Source organism: Hylobates moloch, unplaced genomic scaffold (assembly GCF_009828535.3).
Source record: "Hylobates moloch isolate HMO894 unplaced genomic scaffold, HMol_V3 SCAFFOLD_2, whole genome shotgun sequence".
In the NCBI taxonomy this organism is placed as follows: domain Eukaryota; kingdom Metazoa; phylum Chordata; class Mammalia; order Primates; family Hylobatidae; genus Hylobates; species Hylobates moloch.
The window spans coordinates 129,911,529-129,934,779 of NW_026652277.1; the positions used below are offsets into that span (position 1 = coordinate 129,911,529).

The window sequence follows — 23,251 nt, forward strand, 5'->3', positions numbered from 1 at the left end:
TGCCTTAGGAGGTGAAGTGAGGGGATAACTTTATGGAAACTAGGCTTCCTTTAAATGCACTCCTTACGAGCATATACTTACCTGCCAGGCACTGGTCTCAGCTCTTACAACATCAGTGAATAACACAGATGAAAATTTGTGGTGCTCACATTTTGGACAGGGGCATGTTCAGTTGGCTTTCTATACTCTACATAGACTCTGTGTGTGCATGTGCTGCAGGTTTGTGTGTGTGGTGTTGGGGCCATCATGGTGTTGCACTGCCAGTTGTGCTGAAATGGTTTCTCTCATCCAGTCCTAAAGAAGGGATTGGCCCCTAGAAACCTGCTGCCCTTCTAGATGAGTCAAAGCAAGTGCCCTCTTGATTTTCACAGTGAGACCCTGCCAGCTCACTACTTTCTGGTACCTCTCTGGCTCTGGTCAGCTGGAAGGCAGATAGTCTTTGGAGGCAGGGAACCAAGGTGACAATCATGCTGCCCCTGGAGGCAGGCAGTCTTGTTTCGACTACCGGCTTCTTGGTCCAGCTGAATGACAGTGAGCAAGTTATCTGAGCTGCAAATATTACCTCAAAGGATTAGTGGAATGAACAAATAAAATAATTAACTTTAGCTTATCATGATGGCTGGCACTTAGTAAGTCCTCTGTGAACAGACATTAGCTACGTTTATCGATATCTTCAACATTATCATTATTTGTATATTTCAGACAGAAGGGTAGCAGAGGATATAGGTAGGTATGGACATATATACCAATATGTAATATATATATAATCATTTCAAGGTAACATTGTTTTATTCCCCTTGGTAATTCCTCAAAATATTTTATATCCTCTCCCCTCAAAAGTTACTCCCTTTATGTATTGTTAATTCTGTTGATATCAGGGCCTATTTTCTCTTTTTCTGTCTTCTGAGGTGAGTTTTTTAGATATAATTCTTTTTTTCATTTCTATATTTTAATATTCTACCAGCTATTCAAGTCCATTTTCTCTAGACTTTATTAATGTAGCTACTTGGAAAAAAGATTATAACATTTTAGAAATAAGACTAGTTGTGTTGCAGGTATGTGGGGAGCACACTTTGTTTTTGAGACAGGATCTCACTCTGTTGCCCAGGCTGGAGTGCAGGTGCAGTCAGCAGTCATAGCTCACTGCAGCCTTGAACTCCTGAGCTTAAGCAATCCTCCCATCTCAGCCTCCCAAGTAGCTGGGACTACAGTTGTGTGCCCATATACAATTTTTTTTGTAGAGATGGGATCTCATTATGTTGCCCAGGCTAGGAGCAAACTTTTAATAAAAGGACTTGTGTACTCTTAAATTGAATTTTATGATTTTGTCCTACTGTTTTTGCTGTGATATCCTCAATGATTCCTATAGAACACACAATAATAGTAATAATAACCTACAGAAGCCTCCCCTCATGTACAATTTTATTTTTCTTTTAAGGAGATAAGGAAGGGGAAAAAGTAGTTTATTTCCTTTGTTTCTTATTTAGAAAAAATTAAATTATACTACATTTTTCTAGTATTCTGTTAGAAATTTACTTTATTAAACCTTGATAACTTCAGCTATAAACCTAAAATATTCTTCTTATACTGATAGACCAAACAAAAGGGCTAAAAACAAATCTATCATCTAATTTTAGATTATATGTAAGTTAGTAAGTCTCTTCAAAATAAAGAAAGGTAGTTTTAGGACAAAGAGATTTTTATATAGATTGTAAGTTATCTTCCCTGGAAGAAAGGTGAATCTGAGAATCTAGCCGCACTTCAAAAATGTGTGCAAGTGTTTATTCAGAATCCCTTCTATTTTATTAGAAACAGAAACAGTAATTTCACCAGTAGGAATTGCATGTGCTCTCAATACAAGTAAGTTTGCCACTCCTTCGATTGTTGTCCATTGCAGACACTTTGGACTCAAGGTTAAGAATCCAAATGAGAAATAAGAAATATCCAGTCCCTGATGATTCATTTAAGTCCTGTTCAACTCGATGAAAGCTTCCACCAGAAGGAAGAGTTGCTGTTCCTCCTGGCTGGCTTTGTGTTTCTTTCAGTGCTCTAAAGAACTTTGTACTTGGGCAGCTGTGCTCTGTCGTGTCAGGCTGCTGGACAGGAGTTGATGCTTACGGCGCCGCTGACCAGGGCTGCTTTACTGAAGCTCACTGGGTGTCCATCAATCACAAAGTGGCGTATGCAGCCTGTGAAGGGTTTGCTGGGGGCCAAGCGTGGTGTCAGTAGAGATTCTGAAAAGAGCAAGAAATAAAAACAAAGATTGCAATTGAGGTATTCCAAGCCCGAATATTACTTCCTGGTAAAAGTATACATATTTGCTCATATCATCAACATGATTTACATTTCAAAAATAGAATATAGTTATAATTGACTCATTTCTCGGGAACATTATTTGCTTGTGAAGTCCTATGGACTTGTGGTAATTTTAATGTTTTGCCATGTTTTCCATGATCAGATTTCTGTGTATTGTAGCTGTCTTTTAAGGCTGAAATTTACCACTTACATGTAAAGCCTCAGCAGTGAATTTTCATGATCTACCTATGTTTTTTAAAGCTAATTTCACTAGGCCTCACTTATAATGTGTGCTTTGCTAAGGAGGAGGAAAGAAATTTTAGCTTCCACACTATTTTTGGACTTGGCTAATATTTCTGTTTAATTCATTACCCTTCACCCTTAAGCCTCCACATTTTTGCCTGTTCATAAAATATAATGAGAAAATAATGAATTCAAATAAACTAAAATTCAATTTTTCTGAGCTCAGGGTTTAAGAACTATAAATAGGTAATGATAACTTGCTTAGTCTTTGTGTGGGCACAAGTGCCCTGTGGTATGCCAAGGGAACTTTCTCCTCTTATCTTAATTAGAAATCTAGAAGAAGCCTTATGCTTATTAATTGTACAGACACAATTAAATGTGTTAGGATGATAGAAGCAATATAATTTAAAGCAATTTAGAGAGCTTAGAAATATCATAAAATTAAAATCCATTTAGCCAAAGCTTATTATTATTTACAAACAGCTATGTGAGCAGTAGCAGATAAAGGATGGAAAACACTTAGAAATCAGTAATTCAGGAAAGAACATAGAACAGCAAATGAAACATCAGCAAGCAGCTGTAATAAGTTTTCTAAGCAATGTAGGGTAAGAATATGCAGAAGCCATGTACTGAAAATAAATCATGGAAATAGCATTTCATATTTAGAATGATGATCATAAAAGTTTTAGATTTGGAAGGGGCCTGAGAGATCAATTCCCTTTATTGTCTCTAGATTAGTGTGACTATTCTTCCAGCCTGCTCAGTGTACTTCATCATTTGGGTAAGAAATGAGTGAACAGGAACGCTTATGAGAGGTAGAAACATCTAATACTTCTGCTTACTTTGGAGACCAGACTTAGAACATGGGTTTTGATTCTGCCCAAGCTTACCATCCTTTGGCTTATGAGGGAAATCATCTGGAGGTAATAATTCATGTAGCAGTTAGTGGTCTGAATAATTCACCACACAATTAATTGTAGGTAGTGACAGTACAGTGCCCTAGGGTCCTAAGTAATTGATTAATGAAATTAATGTGTAATTTTTAGAGAGAACGTTTCCAGGTTGAATGCTTGACTATATACAAATAATGTAGGATTTTCAGTAGAGGAATGAATGGTTAGACCCATGGGTGGGCTACATTAACAAAACCTTTTTATTTTATTATTATTATTATTTTGAGACAGAGTCTCACGCTGTGGCCCAGGCTAGAGTGCAGTGGTGTGATCTCTGCTCACTATAGTCTCCAGTTCCTGGGTTCAAGCGATTACCCTGCCTCAGCCTCCTGAGTAGCTGGAGGGATTACAGGCACTCACCACCACGCTCGGCTATTTTTTGTATCTTTAATAGAGATGGGGTTTCACCATGTTGGCCAGGCTGGTCTCCACCTCCTGAGCTCAAGTGAGCCACCCGCCTTGGCCTCCCAAAGTGCTAGGATTACAGGCGCGAGCCACCATGTCCGGCAGAAAAAAAATTCTTTAATTTTTAATTTTGATTTTAAAATTATCACACACTAAAGTTGACTTTTTTGGTGTGTAGTTCTAGGAATTTTATGCGTTAGCTTTTTATGGATAGAAATAATGAGTCACCAGAGTTCTGAATGGTATTCTTGGAGAATTCAGTGCATTTAGGGGTTTTATTCAGCCTAATTTCTTTAGTTACCCTCTTAATGCCTGGTTTCTGATGTGATTTTAGTGGAATTAATCTTGAACAGCTAAAAATGATATAATTAATTACATTTCATCTTAAATTATAGTTGCTTTTATTCTAGGCTTGCTGGCATAATTCTTAGATGGATTTAAAAGCCGCAGTGGTGCAGTGGGCTGGTGGTTACGCCCTTCTGGCCTGCTAGCTCCTATGCTGACTCATTAGCTAAAGTTTGCTATTCATTCTGTTTCAGGCAGGCCGAATTTGGCTTTAGGTACATCTTGCCCGTCCAGTCTGGGGGGCTTAGCAACTCTTGTAGTGAGGGATGATGGCAGTGCATGAGGCTGGGATCAGACTGTGAAAGCAAACAAACAAACAAAAATCAAAGAGAACTATCTGTTTGAAAGATGTAGTAAGCACGTCGGGTGGCATAGTGAAGGACAAATACTCCAGCTTCCATGAGGGAGGGCTATGCTTGTTTTGTTCGCCTCCCAAAGCCTAGCACAGTGCTTAATAGACAATCCATGCTCTGTGTTGGATATAGTCATGTTCCCTGCCATCAAGGAATGCACTTCTTAGTTTCAACAATATTCTGTGCTAAGTGCTATAACAGCGGTATGTGTATACATCCCAGGGGGAAAGGGGTGTGTTGTAAGTAAAAGTCTGAGCTGAGTCCTAAAGGTCAATAGGAGTTAGATTGGGGAGGAATAGGAGAAGTTGTTTCTTAACAAAGGTACTAGGGGAGGAAAGGAAGAACATTTCCCAGAATTTGAGGCCCAGTTCCCTTATGCAAAGGCCTGGAGCAAAGAGACCATCAACATTTAGGAACTGCAAGTGCCAGAAGGTGTGGGGAGATCCCAAAGGCAGGGACAAGGAGGAGACAGATGTCAAGGAGCTTGCATGCTATGGTGAATTTAATCCTGGAGGCCCTTGGGAACCTGTGAAACATTTTAAACTGTGTTGTGATTTCTGGAGGGAAGCAATATGCAGAAATATGCACTGATGTGAGACTTTTTCATGCTGCACCTGCACGAAGTGCAGTGCTGGCCTTTGCCAGAATCCTTTCAAAGCTGAAGTCAGGAACAGGGAGAGGACTGGGGAATGGAGAGGGGAGTGGAAGCGGGAGACAAAGGAGGAGAAGAGTTGCTTTGCGAGGGTCTCAAATATTTCTTTTCACACCGGGTTACCATTATTGTCAATACTGGTATTTGAAAAATTCAGACAAAGAAGAGTGCTTAGTTGTTACTATTTTTGGAGTACCCAAGGTCAGATGCTTAATTTTATCTGTGCTTTCTTGCTCTCTTCTTTAAAGCATTGTCTGTCTTTATGGGTCAGTCTAAAAATAATCTATTAGAAGATTATTAAAATCCCCACCAAGCTAAGCACAGAAAGACAAATATCATGTGTCCTCACTCACATATATGAGCTTAAGAAGTAAATCTCATGGAGAGAGGTAGAGAGTAGTTGGTAGTTACTAGAGGCTGGGAAGGGAAGGGGGAAGAAGGAGATGAAAAGAACTTGGTTAATGGGTACAAAAATACAGTTAGATAGAAGGAATAATTTCTAGAATTTCATAGTACAATAGGGAAATTATAGTTAAGGATAATTTATTGTACATTTCAAAATAGCTAGAAGAGAAGAATTGTAATGTTACCAACACAAAGAAAAGATAAATGTTTTAGGTGGTGGATATTGCAATTATCCTGATTTGATCATTACACATTGTATACAGCTATCAAAATATCACATGTACCCCCAAAATATGTACAACAATGATATGTCAGTTAAAAACTCCCCACCAAGTTCCAGCTGCAAAAGCTGGGTTATTTCCCTTTTAAATCCCACTCCCCAGCCATAGCATTCAAGTTTTCCAAGTTAGTGAAATGTATAAAAACAAATGCATTCAATATGAGGACATGGTCCTTGCTTCAGAGGTTTAAAACAATTGGGGTGTTTGTGTGTTGTCCATAAGTGTCTTGTCACCATCCTGGATTATACACCATTCTTGGCAGATGACAGCAGCAGTGACTGATGATGTTTACAGAATTGCAGCTGGGAACCTCTCTGAGGGAATGTCACTACCAATGGACAACAACTTATGGTCTGCAGCTGTTTTTGCAGTTCAGACTAATCATGGACAGAACTGTGCATTTTTTCCTACTGAGGAAGGGGAGCAACTAACAGCAAACTTAATCCTCCAAAGTTCTCAGATCCTACTGTAGTGTTAGTCAATGAGTTTTCTTTGTGTTAGAGATAAAATAAGAGTATGTGTTTCACTGTGTATATGTGTGTGGCGGGTACTTAAAAGGGAAAGGAAAGAAAAAAATAAGCAAATATGGCAAGGGAGAGTAATAGCCACTGGCTGGAATGCTGGGGTCTAGTTCTTACATGTCACTTTATTGTGCTTTTTCCATTTAAATGACACTGTATGTAAAATCCTTTGAGTAACTAGGTGCATCATGAAAACACATGGCTCAATTCTACAATAACAATTGTGAGAACTCAGTTTTTTGGATTGGAAACTTTTCCTTTTTAAACAGCACTTACCTGGAACACCTCCAACAAACACAGGCTCCCTGTGATCAATTGGTTTTGGATTCAGGGGTCCAACCACGTGGTTCACTTCAGAGTCCACATCCAACTGAACCACATTAGAATCTCTAATAACTGAAATGCAGGGCAAAGACTGGTCATAAGTGGCACTGGAGTGATGAATTTTTAACCTGAGAAAGACTATCACAGCAATTGCTTTTATTTATCCCAGAATAAAACCCACACTTTCTTCTATATTATTAAAATCATCAATGATATCTAACAATGTCTAACCAAGAGATTACTGTAACATTTTCCTTAGAAAGGGAGAATATTTAGAATATTTTTGTGCCACTTTTTTTTGCCCTATAAGCTATGCGTTATTTAAGCAACCCCTTAACACAATTTTGCAGCATTCATATTTTGAAATCACATGTGGATTCAGTATACACATAATAGTATAATAACATGATTTTCTTTTCTTGGATACTTTTAGACTGTCATGCGTTACCTATCATATAAGTGATAGCCTAAGTTCTGCCAGGTCATAATCTTACAGTTGGGTGTGCAGGCTACCCAGGGCAGTCAGTTTTCTCACCTGTAATTCTGTGCCATCTGCCATCACAGAGACTCTGCTTGGGTGTTACTGAGGTGGAAAAATCTCTGATGCCATTATTGACTTTCACTATGACCTGCAAAAGATAGGACACATTCTATGATTTAGTTTGTCCTCATTGTGATAAAACTGAATTTCTTAAATAATTTACCACAGTGAAGCAATACTTCAACAAATATTCACACATGATTAGCTTTGCAATTTGAACACAAGGGGTCACTCTTTGGCAGCCTATAGAAATAGGTTCAACTGGGGGTGCTCTTTGGGGAGAGAGCAAAGTAACTTCATAAGGGGAGAAAATAGCGAGAGAGGGACAATAAGAAATAGAATAAATCCCTTTAATTTCTAAAGACTGAGTGTGTTATACGAAGCAGGTTGAAGTATTGGTGAAGAACATGGACTTTGAAGCTAGATAGCCAGTCTCCTATTTAACTTACTCTCTGCCCCAGTTTTCTCGTTTGTAAATTAAAAGCGATACTGTTACCTACATCATGGAGATAATTGGGAGGATTAAATGAGTTAATCTAGGTAAATCATTTAGAATAGTACCCAACAAATAGTAAGCACCAAGTAGGGTTACATTTTATTGTGATGGCTAAATATAATTTAATAGAATGTACTAGAACCCAAATAAAAATCTGTTATATTAAGTTAGCAGCATCAATGAAAATATACTTTTTTCTTAATATTTATTTGAATACTTCCATGAATATTCTTTAGTAGTATCTTAGGATGAAAGTGGCATTATAACATAATTTTTATTTCTATCAATTGAGAATATGTATAGTATATATACATATCTAGTACAAGTACATATATCTGATATACATACATATTATAGATATTTAGAAAGATGTTTTAGTGTTTGTTGATTTTGATAGTTATGTTTGCTGATTCCATTTGGTGAAAAAAAGTGCTTCTCATTCTTCTGTTAAAACTATGTTGTTATTGGTGATTTTTTTGATAATTTTGCCATATTTTCATGACTCTTTGTTTTAATCAAATCAACTTTCAACATAGGAAGCTGAATCCAAATATTGCTCACATTTACATTTCATGTTATAGCTTTCCTATTTTTCTTTTCAGTTAGGAAAGATTGATGAAATAATTCTGTGAAATAAATCTGCTTCAGATCTAGAATCTAAGGTCAGATGAGCTAAATTGTTAAACATTTTTCAGACACTACCTGTCCATTTTTCATGTGAACATTTAGGTACTCCCCATTGACACTGTGGCCGTGGACCAGGGTTCCGGAACTGCTTCTGGGACGGACTTCAAATGCAATTTCAAACTTCAATCCAATATTGAAAGATTCATCTGTGGAGATAAATACTATAAACTCCCAAGAACAGCAAGATCATATTTGCAACTATGGTGTGATTTTGTAATTATGTATCTTTGTATCTGTTTTTGAAAGTTTGATGCATTTTTTTTAACAGATAAGTAGAAAGTGGCTTTTCCATGTCAAACTCACTGTGGAAAGCTCTGTGGGGAACCAAGATAACTAATGCATCCATCCCGTTGTGGGGTGTGAGGCTGGCAACAGCACACAAAATATGTGTTATGGGAGCTCAGGGGAGGAGAAATTAATTCCAAGTAGCAGCAGCACTATTGAGTATTTCACAAGTAAGGAGGACAGGGCAATCTGGGCAGAGGAAGTAGACTGAATACAGGTACAGAGGCTGGAATGCTTGGAGAGCACTGTGAAGGCCATTGTGGCTGGACTGTCCCTGCCAGGAGAGAAGGAGGCATGGTGAGTGGGAACCACACTGGGAAGGGCTCTAGTGCTGAAGTATGGAAGTTAGGCTTTATTTTGCAGTCACTGAGCAAGAGAGCTGTCTTGATCAGACCTGTATTTTAAAATAATTTTTAAACAAAACCCTAACTGGTGCCAGTGCTGTACAGCATTTCAGAGGAGAAAGAGCAGAGAAGGTATTTAAGAACTGTTATTGAGGTGATCCAATAAAATTCTTATTAAGAATAGTTGTGTTTACTCCAAGAGACTCATTGCAAACCAGGGCGTCTAAATAATGTTCATTTAATGTATCCTATAAATCATTTAAAATTTTTTCCTGTTATTAGTTAATGCTCATGGAGTAGTATATAAATTGTGCAGTTTGCTCTGCATTCCCAGCCGTCCAAACCGTTAAATTCCATGAAAGGCTGAGAATTGTTAAGTGTAGGTGTTTTAGTGTGGGGGTAAAGATGGGTGAGGCAGGAAAGTAAAATCATGAGCTAAACAGAGAGGAAATACTACCTCTGGGTGTTCTGCTGGATATGGTGGTGGTTTAAAAAGTATACTTGGCTGCAGTGTAATTTCTTTATTCAGGGGATGTGCAAAGTACCTAAGTGCCTTGAGAGCAGGGAACATGCAGCTTTATACCCTTTCCTATCCTAATTCCGGGCACTTATTCTGGTGTCTTCCTCACATCCAGCGATTGCTCCATAGAATATTCTTGGAATAAATTAGATGATGATTGTGTGTAGTCTGCTAGGATTTTATTTATTTTTAGAACTGTTATGTCCCATCATCTGGCATAGGCACTGCCTTACGGGAGGCACACAATAAAAACTGAAAGAGTGAGAGAGTAATGGTCAAGGAGAATAATAAAAAGCCAGAAATAAAAATTTCTGACGTTGTCTGCTGGTGTTGTAGGTCATGGGGAGAAAGTGGGACTTCCTTTAGCAGGACAATGGTTCATGCCAAGGAGGAGCAGAGCAAGACCTCGAGGAGCAAGGTGGCCAAAAATTGACATGGATCAGGCCACGGAGCAGCATAGACATTCTAAAGGAGCCCAGGTGGTCTTCATCCAGAAGTTTGGCAGCTGTGGAGAAGCCTGGTCAGGGAGAGTATACAGGGTTGGGAACTGCGTGTATGGTTTGGAGTGCAGGAGGGAGAAAGGTGGTTCTTGTGGGAAGAGGTCATCTTCTAGGGCTGAGTTTGGCATTCTTAAGTTTTAACTCTGGGCCTGATATTCCCTGTTAGCCATCTCCAGGAAGAAGCATTTCATGACTCATATTTTTAACATGACTAATGTTACCTAGAACCACGTATCCTCCTTCTGTTGAAAAGTAAGTTCCTGTTTCCATGGGGCCTTCAAAGCAAGGGGTCACACTGAATGTCTGAGAAGCAGAGGTGATGGAGGCCCCATTGAGCTGGAGATTGCTGAGACAGCCACTAAAACTGTAGATGGAGTTAATCTGAGGAAAGAAGATATTTCTTAAAATCAATTTTCTCAACACAGATGCACCAAGGGGAAGCAAAATGAGGGGGTTTGAGTCCTGAGGGAAACCACGTAATTACTTGTTTTATTTATTTCAGATGTCTGAATGATCAGTACTTTCCTGGATAGTTGCTTTTTAACTGGTTGTTTGAAGCTGGAATTTTGTATTTGATAATGTCAACCTGTAGTAATTAAGCTATGGACATTTTTATGTCACACTTTGACACAATAAGTTGCAGCTGTGGTTTTCAAACTGCATATTTAGAAGTATCCTAGTTTTCCCTCAAGAATGACAGCTGTGCCAAGATCACCTAAGGCTGATGAGGGCTAGCAAAGTTCTTTACTTAAATCTACCAAAGCCAAATAAACAGCAGAAAGCTTTCATTTCCAGTTTCATGAGCTGTTTTTGTGATTGAGAATTTATCATATCACAGGACATGAAACTTGGGCCACTTAAGATAACTGATTTTGTACTGCATTTGGACATTTTAAAAAAGAGATTGCCATGGAATTGGGGCTGCTTACCTAAAATCTAATTATAATGTAAACCATCTTTTTTGCTTTATCTACATATATTAATGGGTCTTAGAAATTATTTTTAACATTGCTAAAATCCAACCTATATTTATGTTAAGAAAAATTTAGTCCTTTGATGCATTCCTTTGATTGCTAAATTTTTTATAAGTGCAATATTTTTAATTTTTAAATTACACAAATGATATTTTTCTACTATATTCTCACTTCTCCCCAGGGTAACCACATTTCCTTATACATTTACAAATTGTGTGTGTGTGTATGTGTATGTGTGTGTGTGTGTAGGAAAAATGGGATTGTAGTTTGCATAATGACCTGAAACTTTTTTTTCACTCAATAATGTATAATGCAATGATTTGCTTTCTTTTTTGTTATGTTTTTACATTAAAAGTATGGGTACTTCCTGAACAAATAAGATCCCCTTGAGACATAAATTTTCATGATAATTTATGCGTCTGAAACTTTTTCATTTCACATCTACCTTAGAATCGAAAGATTACTTCTGACTTTGTAATGCCACAGTGCAGACAGGCAGCCCATAAGACAGTACTTACTTTGATATCCCATTTCCAGAAAACTACAGTTTTACTGGTGCTAGTTTCCAGTTTCCTAATCTGTGAGACGAGGGCCTCAATTAGATGATCTTCTGGCTCTAATGGTCAATGGCTCTACTTGGTCATGCCTGGCTTACCTGAACATTTTTCACAGCCTTTCCAGGAGCCACACCTCCCAAATAAATGGGACCCTTGATTTTCCAGGTAGCTTCAGTAGGAGGAAGACTTTCTTCTAGGACTCGAAGACCATCAATTACCAGTCGGCCACTGCTCCTTTCTCGAATAAATATCACCTGGATGAAGAGAAGGAAAATAGCACATCTCAGGTACATTCCAAGATTGGAGAAAAGGCTGTGTTTCCTCTTCTTCCAATTTTGCTATTGCAATGCTATGGGGAATCTTCAGAAAGTTTATTTTTAAAATGGCCCCATCTCTGAAGGTCAGGAGTTTATCTCTTCTGTTTAGTAGGCTTCTGGCAATGCAGTTTTTGGAATGGCAGAAACTTTATCCCCCATTTGATTCTGTTTTGTTATACAGCATATGCCTTTATTGTGAGTTGTCTCCAGGCCTCTTTGCTTTATATGCATAGGTGTATTTTTTTCCTGCTCATCTTCCATTTACCACTTCATGTATTAGAGGAAGTGATCCATATATTTTCTGACCTCTAGATAGAATGATTTAAAGCTTAATTTCTGAATATAGCTTATGTTTTTCCATGTTCTCTATGAAGCTTTTCCCAGTTAACCAGGCCACATATAGCCAGAACAGGCCGTATGTTCTCTCCCACTTAAACTTCTTGTGATTAATTGTAATGCATATTACATTGCTTACTCTTGACATTACATACCCACCAATTTCTTTCAATATTTATCTGCCCCCACTGTGGTATCCTATCTTCCTAACTGATTTACTATTCACTTTGTATCTTCCACAGCTTAGCCAATAAAAGACGCTCAATAATAATTGTTGAAAAGTAAAAACCTATTGGCAGTAGAAAATAAGTGAGAAATCGTTAAAAACCAAATTTCAGTTTATGTTGACCACTGATCCTTTAGTTAAAATAATTACGCTCAGCCTGTGTCTCTTTTTAAATAGTATGCTTTAAGACTTTTATAAGGAATGCAATTTTTTGAAATTGAACTCTGAGTGTGCAGCAGCAGAATTTTAAAATGGATATTTCTAGAGAGAGTAATGGAGGCCCATTAGCGTCCATTTGACAATGGTAGCTATTTGCTGATAATGCTGTTCTCTACCTTCAACTTACATCATGCCACAGGCCATCATTATATTTCTCCTGGCTTCTAATCTTCAGTTTCTTGTGACCAACATTAAACATGTAAACCAAGCGGCCATGGGCCAAAAATAGAGTCATGAAGTCATTCTCTTCTTGATCTGAGACATAGAAGATCATGCCGTGGGAAGAACGAGTTCTCAGACGAATGGAAAACTGAGATCTGGTAAATGAAAAGAAAGGGATTACCATATGTAAAATGAGACTGAGGATAATCTCTAACTTCTTAAAATAATACAGTGTAAGGAAGAATAAATAAGTAGCCATTCTATCTAATCCCAAGCAACGTTATTCCACACTTAGTATTATTAATGAATATTAAATTAGCATGGCTAGTTCAAAAATGTAAATTCTTCTCTACTTCCTCATACAACAAGGATGTATCCCACATTTGAGGAAATGTTGTTTCAGTTAAGGATCTTACTGTGTCTTGCTTTGAAAATATGGCTGTAGGCTGAGTGCCATGGCTCAGGCCTATAATTCTAGCAATCCTTGGCCTTTGGGAGGCCAAGGCAGGAGGATCACTTGAGCCTGGGAGTTCAAGACCAGCTTGGGCAACATAGTGGAACCCCGTCTCTACAAAAAATTTTTAAAAATTAGCCAGGGATGGTGGTGCACACCTGTAGTCCCAGCTACTTGGGAGGCTAAGGTGGGAGGATCACTTGAGCCTGGGAGGTTGAGGCCACAGTGAGCCATGATCATGCCACTGCCCTCCAGCCTGGGTGACAGAGCAAGACCTTGTCTCAAAAAAAAAAAAAAAGGCTGCCATTTAGTAAAAATGTGTATGTTAAAGAAGCTTTTCCATGTGGACAAAATACTAGTGAGTAATACAAATAATATCAGTTGTGTGCTATCTAAAATACAGACTAAATTTTTTTCCCAGTAAAAATTAATTAATGGATACCACATGTAAAAAGCAGCCACCCGAGTGTGTAGAAATTAAACAAAACCTTCTAGAAATTTGGCCCCAGGCTATGGATGAGATACATTTATTAGGTTAACTTCTAGTTTGATTAACTCTAAATTCTTCCTGAAAAATACAAAATACTGATTCTGCCTATTACGCAGGTAGCAAATTATAAGGTGTTAGAGATTTCTTATTGAATACTTTGCCTCTATGAATGTTTGACAGAGCTATGTAAGACCTATATAAAAATATTTGGGTGCTAAAACTGTAAAAAGAATTCTTCAGTAATATCAGATAACCTGGAGATTTGTGAAATACTGGAAAGAGGCGATGGGGTTGGAGATAGCTGGAGGGTCATAGACATACAAGCATATTTGTATTTTCAATGCCTTTCCTTATTAACCTTCTAGCAGTTCGAATGTACTCCCATTTACAATCTGAAAGCAATTTGTATGGGAGAGGGAGGGGGATATCAAGGTTAGATGATGAGTCATTTGAAACTTGCTCCATCTTCCTTTCTTTGATTGGCTTTTCTTTTTGATCAAATACAGTATCCTGGAAGAATACTGTTTTATGAACCTTACAATTGGAAAGTCACAGAGAATATAATTCTTTTGATAGCATAAATCATGTACTATTTAGTATTTATTTCGATGACAACATAATAGGATTAAGGTGGCACAGAAAGGAAAGATAGGAAAAAACAATGACATGTGGCAAACAAAGATGGAGCCCAGCCATGTCATTAGGAGTCTAGGAGTATAGTGTGTTACTTTACTTTGCACCAAAATCTCCTTTTAAGTGTTCAAACTCTTGGCGGCTGTTGGCTGTTCCTCCATATTGATAGGCGTGCTCTATTGCTCTAGGGCTGTTGGAAAGGTGGCAATGAGAGTTTCTTGGAGTATTCCGCTCTGGGAATTTCAGGGCAACAGGATCCCACGAAGGTGCATCTTTACTTTTCCCTCCCTATAAAAGTAAACCAAATTAAGTGATAAAAGTGACATACTAGCAGCAAAAAATAATTTGTGATGTCCTTATCATTAATAAGGATAAAAAATTGTATATTATTTGTGCATTTTCCATTCATGGAACATTAGGTCCCCTCTCTTCCCTACCTCTAGCACCATGAGCAAATGACAGCAGTAGCTGCAGCAGTAACATCAACAACATAGCATGTTAACTAACCCCAAATTCTTCTGCATGGTAGTAAAGCAAAGTTAAACCGAAGCTATAGAGACAACTGCTCTATCATTTAAATTAAGTGCACATCTTAAATAATAGTGAAAAGTGGCAAGTTGGCAATTAAAATGACCCTGAATCAATCAACAAAATCCTCATATAAGAAACAATATTAACATTACTTTAATACACAGATTATTACTTATGCATGTTGTGTAAAAAGTTAACATAGCAACATCTTCAAAATACTTAAGGATATTTTTGGTGATAGGATATGTAGCAGAATTTTATGTGACAGGATATAGAACAATTTTTAAACACATTGTGCTCTTAAAATTGCATGGCTGATGCTAAAATTTAGAGTTGTGCAAGTATAGGCTAATATTTAATTATTATTTAGTTTCAATTTCTGAAGCAAAATAAAAGTAAATGCAAATAAATTCAAGTATTTAGTCATTTATTCAAGCAAATGTTTAGTGACTATGGAATGGGTAGAAGTAAAGGGGAAGGAATTCCATGATTATACGTGCCTCCCATGGGTGGCATGTAGTGGGGAAAAGAAAGTGAATGAGAAATGATTCCTGTTTTTTAAGGAGCTGAAAATTAATTTGGAGAAACAGTTATAATAGCAAATTGGAAAACAGGTTGGTGCCAGATAGGACCTTAGATGATTGCTGGAAGTTTTGTTTTTTAGGTGATAAGGAGCCACACAGGCTTTGAAAGCAGGGGCGGAGGGAGTGGCCTGCTCTGACCCACCTAGGAAGACAGCTTGTAACAAGGAAGGTCTGATAGAAGAGGAAATGTGTGGCAGCAGGGAGGACAGAGGCAGGATTAGATACGAAAATTCAGGATTACTGAATGTGCACTCACAGGCAACAGACAAGATGGGAGAGAGGATTAGATATGAAAAGTTCTGGTTCAGGATTACTGAATGAGCATACACCTTTAGTCCCCACCTCCCTATTCCCATTGAAATGTCAGAACTATATACATAAAAATAAATCCACAGCAGTCCTGGAAATCTAGGAGAGTTTTTACTGGCAGAACCAAGCCGTGTGGAATTTCTGGAAGATATAAAGTAGATTGGAACAGATGGACAATAAAACCCTTAATCTCCTGAGGGCAAAAGACAAGACCCCCCCAACACACAAAAAATAGTGTTTTAGCTAGATCTCAGAATTACTTTCAAAATCTAGATCTGATTTTGGGCAGAGGGCAGGTTAATTAATTAAAGGACAGACGAGCTGTGCCAGTGTCTCTTGCTCTCAGGGCAGCAGCTCGTGCAGTTGGATTTTGGCAGTGGAGACTCTCACAGTGGTGGTTAGTTTGGAGAGAGATGGGAGCTCATGGACTCTCATGTCCTAAAGGAAAGCCCACCTGGTTCCACCATTCCCTCTTCCCTTCTTTATGCAGTTGTCAGGACTCATAACTTGATTTTTACTGCCACAGAAACAAGGTTTCTCTCTTGGATGGAAGAAATATACCCAGCTACCAATACTTTTTGGTCCAGGCTCTCAACTACAAACAATGGCCATAGCTTCAAGCTGTAGGTGGGCAGAATGGGCTGGAGTAGGGCTGCCAGGAGATTCTTTAACTCTAATGTCTTAGGAAAATTTCCCCAAATCCATGCTCTATTTCAATCCCAGTGGAGTAATATGCTTTATGATAGGAGATATGATCACCTTTGTCTCAGTGAAAGGCCCAGCTGGAAATACTTTGCACAGGTGCTCAAAATACTTTGAGGGTGAGAGAACAGAGTGAGAGTGAGGGTAGAGGACTTTCCCCAACTCTGGCTGCTCCCTGTTTTCTCCATTTGGATGGAAAGGATCTCACACTTTCTTAGTCAGTGTATCCACTTAGCTCTAGGTGCTCAGTGAAGCACAGGGTTATTTGAAACAGAATAATCTCAATTTACCAGGCTTGCCTTACTCTGCTTCAATGTGGGAATACATGACTATGTAGGCTGCGTCTCTCATCTGCTGCAAAAATCAATCAACTCAGGTGTCTTTATATATGGCAACCAAATATGTTAATTCTTCTGCAGATATACATTCACACTCTTAATAATGATAAAATAGCCAAGTTATAACTTAATTACTTTATACCATACAACACTGAGACTCAGTTTATTATCCTAAGATGGGTATGTGTATGGTGATTCTCAATGAACTCCACTAGACTTTGGCTTTACCAGTGTAATTTTTTGTTTTCTCTGTGGGCCTATTAGTTGCAATCCCACTGATAGTACCAGTTCAATTTAGCAAGATTCTTTTGTGTCAGATAACAGCCAAGCTAGTTGAGCTACTGAAGAAAAAGATGGCAATGTGTTATAAGGATCTAGGGGTATCTTTTTTTTTTTTTTTGAGACAGTTTTGCTCTTGTTGCCCAGGCTGGAGTGCAGTGGCGTGATGTCAGTTCACTGCAAACTCTGGCTTCCAGGTTCAAGCGATTCTCCTGCCTCAGCCTCCCGAGTAGCTGGGATTACAGGCATGCGCCACCATGCCCAGCTAATTTTTGTATTTTTAGTAGAGCCGGGGTTTCACCATGTTGGCCAGGCTGGTCTCGGTCTCCTGACCTCTTGATCCGCCTGCCTCGGCCTCCCAAAGTGCTGGGATTACAGGCGTGAGCCACTGCACCTGGCCAGGGTATCTTAAACAATCTAAGATAAGATAGTATTGTGGTGTCCCAGCAGTGGCTAGTATCAATTGGAAAGCTAGAAAGAATCAAGGCACTCCCTTTCTGGAGGTTTCTGGTTTCTCAGAGCATCTCTTTTCATTTTTCTTTCACAGCAGGATAGCTTTTTGCCTTTCACTCTATGAAGGAGCTTTTCTTCCTCTGTGTATAATTAACATAATGCCCTTAGGTTTACATGCTTTCTATTCAATGGCAAGCTCAGGCTAATCTCTCCAGGTTCTAAGTTTCCAAGGAAGAGAATCTGATAGCCCAGCTTCATGCACGTGATCTACCCTGGTTCAGTGATCTATATCCAGGGAAGTGAGGTCGTGCATCTAAAACACAGGGCCTGCCCGCTAGGTAGGAAATCAGTTCTTAGAGAAGAGAGTGGTTTGCCAGATACCTTAGCATGATGTCTGTTACAATACCTGAAATGTTCATTATTAAACACCAGATGAGAAACTTTTCCCAGTTAAATTTGAAACATAAACATTGTTAAAAAAATTTAAGGCTGGAACATAGGTGATAATACAGGTATTCACAAATACCATAGGGAACTAGAAATCAGTGTTACCTTTTGGGAAGGCAATTTGCCTTGATTCAGTAATTCTGCCTCTAGGAATCTATCTTAAAGATTTGTTCAGCAATATACTCAGAGATTTACCTACAAAGATCTTTGGCTATAAAAGGAGAAAACTAGAAGCAACTGAGTCTATTAATGGTTAAATGAATATAATAAGTCAATAAAATAGGATATTAGGAAGTGATTGTGAAAATAAATTATTACAATCCCAATTGCTTTGATGCAGCCTTGATGAAAATTTAGGTCAGAGGCCACACATTTTTCTTGGTAGCTATTTATGAAGCTGTTGAAACAAGGGTCAATATAAGAAAAGATTAGCAAATGTTGACATTCTAGTTACCATAAAATATAATTGAAATCTATGGTGATTCTTTATCTTGTTATTACAAAGTCAAGTTTCTGTCTAACACTATTTACCATAAAGGTTAACAAGTTTCCTATAATATGGAAAAGCTTGTGTTAGTAGGGCTGTTGATTATAACCTTGAGATTGAATGTTTGTTGGGAAATCACATTTGATAGACAACTTAATTTAGAAAACTGTGTTTATTTAAAGGGGTAACTGTGTATGCTTGAGAAGGTTGATGTCCCTCATCAGCCTGTAATGTTAATCTGCTGCCTATGAACCTCTGACCAGTGTTCAAGTGCCAGATAAAAAAATTTGCAGGATAAATCTTTTAGCATCAATGTATGAGGGTAACAGCAAGAATCTATTAGAATTTTATAGTGTACTCTGGAAACTCCTTCATAGTATCTTCCAGCAAAATCCTTCATGAGAATCAATGAAATTATCTGTCTTCATGTCAAACTCAGGAAGAGATCCTAAGAAACTACTAAGTTTTAATTATACACACACAAAATTATTTTGTTAACATTGATAAAGCTGTCATGTATGAACAAAGGAGAAATTTCAAGAGGATTGAAAACAGTAGTCCACATATGCTCAAATATATGGAAAATGTCAAGATATAATGGTCAGTGAAAACCATCAGAATGGAGAAGCTGGTGGAGACACTTCCCTCTTGCTGATGGTCCAGAAGCCAGCCTTGGAAGGCAATCAGTTCTTCCCCTGAAAAGATGTTCAACCTCACTAGCATTCAGAGAAATGCAAACTAAAACCTCAATTTGTCCATCAGAATTGCAAAATTATAGAAATTTGATTATTTTCATTGTTGACAATAGTGTGGGACAATATGTTCTTTCAAATGCTGTTTGTGGGAGTGTAAATTGGTATTGTCTCAATATTGAAAATGCATATTCCCTTGAGCCAAGCAATTTTACTTTTAGGAACCAATCCTCCAGAATACTTATAAGGCTCTATAGAGATATAACCACTAATATTCACTGAATCTTTACTATATTCCTTGTGCTATGCTAAGTGCATATCATTTCATGCATTAACTCATTTAGTTTTTGTTACAACCCTATGATGCAGATAGCTGTGTATTTATTGAACACCTATTATATGCATTGTTCTGAGTGCTTATTATACTTCAGGGAACAAAATGAATGAGCTTGCATTTTAGTAGAGGAGACAGACAATAAATAATAAACATAATAAAGAAAGCATGCTAATAAATTAAAATATAAGGACTATGAAAAAAGAACAGAAAGAGGCAAAAGAGCAGTATTACTGGTAGGAGGTAGGAGGCAGGCTGCAGTATTCAATACGGTGTCAATGTAGGTCACTAGGTCATTGAACAGATGAGAGTTGAGCAATTGTAGGAGGAGAAGTTGTCTGTGCAGATACTTGGGAGAAGCGTGATCCAAGCAGAAGGGAAGCCTGAATAAAGAACCTAAGGTAGGAGTACACATGGCCCATTCTAGGAATAGTTGGGATGCCAGTATGGGGAGAAGAGTGAGGGAGGTGGGCAAGTAGGAGGAGATGAACTCAGGGTAAGGCATGGATCACATAGGGCCTCTTATGAATTGTGGTGCCTTGGGCTTTTACTCTGAGTGTAGTCGGGGGGCCATTTGAGCACAGTAGTGACATGATATGATTTATGTTTATAAGGATCTGACTGTAGGGTTGAGAATAGGCTGTCAGGGAACAAGGTGGAAGCAAGGAGACCTGCTGGGAGGTGATGCAGTTACTCAGATGAGAGTTGTTGGTGGCATGGGCCAGGATGGGAACACTGACACCTGAGCACACTCTTAAAATTGGATCAGGAAAGAGGTGGGGAGGGTTAAACTGATAGAATTAGAAGGGATTAAGGGTCCCACTTATAATGAAGGCAAATAGTGTACACAGTTGAAGTAAATGAATGAGAAAGAATAGTAGTCAGGATGGAATTTTACAACTCAAGATTTTGATAATGGAGTAGCTTTAGCTGATGTCACAGACCAACTGTGCATGTGAGTGGTTGAAGTGAAGGTCCAGGAAGGAGGGGAAAAACCAAGGTAAGATCAGAAACTTGAATAATTTCCATGATTGTGACAAAAGCCTAAAATTGTTACACAAAAGCAAATGATACTAGAGAATTATAGTACTAAATAATATGTATTATTTATACAAACTGTTAAGCACAGAGACATTTCAACCATTGTAAGGGAAACCATTGTAAGTTGGAAGTATGAATAAATAGCTGATTCAGACTGTTCATTGGAACAAGAACTGATGCAACAAACACGGATGAGCCTGGAGGACATTATGTTAAGTGAAATAAGGCAGGCACAGAAAGACAAATACTGCATGTTATCATAAGTGGGAGCTAAAAATGTTGAGTTCACAGGAGACTACAACTGTGGTTATCAGAGGCTGGGAAGGGCAGCGGCGGGAGGAGGATAGGCTGAGATTGGTTAATGTGTACCAAATTACAGCTAGATAGGAGGAAATTGTTCTGTGTCTCTATAGTATGGCAGAGTGACTATAGTTAACAATAATTTATTATATATTTCCAAATAGCTAGAAGAGATGATTTTGAATGTTCCCAACACAAAGAAATGATAAACATTTGAGATAATAGACATGCTATCACTCTGATTTGATTTTTGCACATTATATACATGTATTGAAAGATCACTCTGTACCCCATACATTTGTGCAATTATTACATGTCAATAAAAAATAAAAAATGCTTCTATAACAAAGAATTAATGCAACAAAGCTGGTAAACTAGAATATGTGATACTGCAAGAATCCCATCTTTCCTATGTACGTAGTTGCAAAGTATCAAGTAAATTCTCTAAAACAGCAGTGTCTAGAACTGTGGGCATGGAAAATGATGACAATTAGGAAGTCAGAACGGCATTATCTTTTACCTTTTTATTTTGACTTGCTTTAGGCTTGGATAAATTTTTTCCTTTTTTATGGAGGAGAAACAATGGTGAAGACTCAATGGGACACTCGTAAAGAGAAGTGTGGACCTTTTCAGTATACCGTTGGAAATCTTCAACCTCCACATCTCTATCCACCCTGTGTTTGTAACAGAGGAAAAAATATTTAAAATATTGTTCAGAATTACATGATGAAAATTATGGAAGTCAAAGAGCTTTGGCAATTAAATGTGTGTGTGTGTGTGTGTGCGCGTGTGTATGTGTGATGGGTCCTTACCCATCAACCACTCTTAACCAGAACCCTTTAAATTAACATTCAACCTGTTAATAACTATGTGCCTGGCATCACACATTTATAATAATGAACATCTTTTCCCTCAACACACTCTGGATGATTGGAACTGCCTCTGTTTCTTAATCTATATTAAATTCCTCCCTTGCTTGTTCTTTTACTCAAGGAACCCCTATTGTCTTTGTTAAGGACCTAGATTAATAGCTTTCTTTAAAGTCATGCATTAAATTAAGACTTTTGTAAACCTCTGGGTATGTTACTCTGTCATTAATGATAAGTACAAAAATAATTGCACCTAATATTTATAGCTTGCTGTATGCCAGACACTGTACAAGTTGCTTTATATGCATTATCTTCTCATTTACTCCTCATGACAAACCTACCAAGCAGGCACTATTATTATCTGCATTTTCAGGTGAAGAAATGAAGGCTTACCTAGTCAAGGTCATATGGAAATTAAAGGGCAAAGAACCTACACAGAAACCCAAGTATGACAGTTTCTCAAGCACATACAAGCTTTTAATTACTATCCCCTAATGCCTCAGATACATTTCATAGTTCTCAGTTTTAATATTTTTGTTGTTGTCTTGATTTTATCAATCGTGCAGATTCATTCATAATAAAAATACTATACCTGGTAAAGTAGGCATTACTTATGCAGCCAGTGAAATTAGCATACTGAGCACTGATTGGTGAGCCACCGAAGTAAAACTTCTTTTCACCTGCTTGTGTCTGTTCTATTTTCCCTTTGGTAGGATTCTTACTCCCAACTCTGCTTTTATCTACTATCAGTTCATATCTGCAAAAGAAAAAGGCTTCTTTACACACCACAGAGCTAGCATTTTACCTTGACCCACTCTAGGTTAGATAAGCAGATTTTCTCATGAAATTGAAATGGAACATGTGGTTAATGAAAAGACAGCGAGTTGCCAAACTCTTCATGAGGCCCAGGATAAAATGGTCGGATATTTCTATATGCAAAAAAGATGCTCCAGACTTCTCTCCCACACACTGTATATCCAAACTAAAGATGAACTCAAGTTGTTTAGCCTAGGTGACGAGAAGGATGGAGCTGCTGTAACTAGACGGAGATGGCTGAAGTAAGCAGGTCTGGGCAGGGGAAGGGGTTAGATTGAGAGTTTAGTTTTGGACAGATAGAAGATGCAGGGAAATGTCAAGTGAGCAGAAGGAATGCTTTAAGTTCAAATCTATAAGAATATATACTTGACATATGGTATTCAAAGCCTTGAGAATATAGGTAGTGCATTAATTCAAGCATCTCATGCCATGTAATAAACTCATGCCTTACAGAAAAAAAAAAAAAAAAATCCTCCAAACCAAGATTGGAATTTAAACCCGTAAGGCAAGAAATTCAGATGACTAGTCATCAGCATTATTTTTGTGTGTAT

The 23,251-nt window shown here is 38.0% G+C and overlaps 1 protein-coding gene across 1 annotated transcript in view; it reads right to left on the reverse strand.

Annotated features, from left to right (window-relative positions):
• Window positions 1–522: 522 nt before the first annotated feature.
• LAMA4 (laminin subunit alpha 4) overlaps window positions 523–23,251 on the reverse strand; it is a 149,449-nt gene continuing 126,720 nt past the window's right edge. Inside the window, exons 30-39 of the mRNA XM_032157109.2 lie at window positions 22,477–22,641; window positions 21,536–21,689; window positions 14,619–14,806; window positions 12,907–13,096; window positions 11,780–11,935; window positions 10,372–10,531; window positions 8,517–8,647; window positions 7,313–7,406; window positions 6,730–6,849; window positions 523–2,234 (exon numbers count right to left, since the gene is read on the reverse strand). Coding sequence (XP_032013000.1) covers window positions 2,089–2,234; window positions 6,730–6,849; window positions 7,313–7,406; window positions 8,517–8,647; window positions 10,372–10,531; window positions 11,780–11,935; window positions 12,907–13,096; window positions 14,619–14,806; window positions 21,536–21,689; window positions 22,477–22,641 — 1,504 coding nt within the window. The 3' untranslated portion in view covers window positions 523–2,088. The remainder of the gene's footprint in view (window positions 2,235–6,729; window positions 6,850–7,312; window positions 7,407–8,516; window positions 8,648–10,371; window positions 10,532–11,779; window positions 11,936–12,906; window positions 13,097–14,618; window positions 14,807–21,535; window positions 21,690–22,476; window positions 22,642–23,251) is intronic.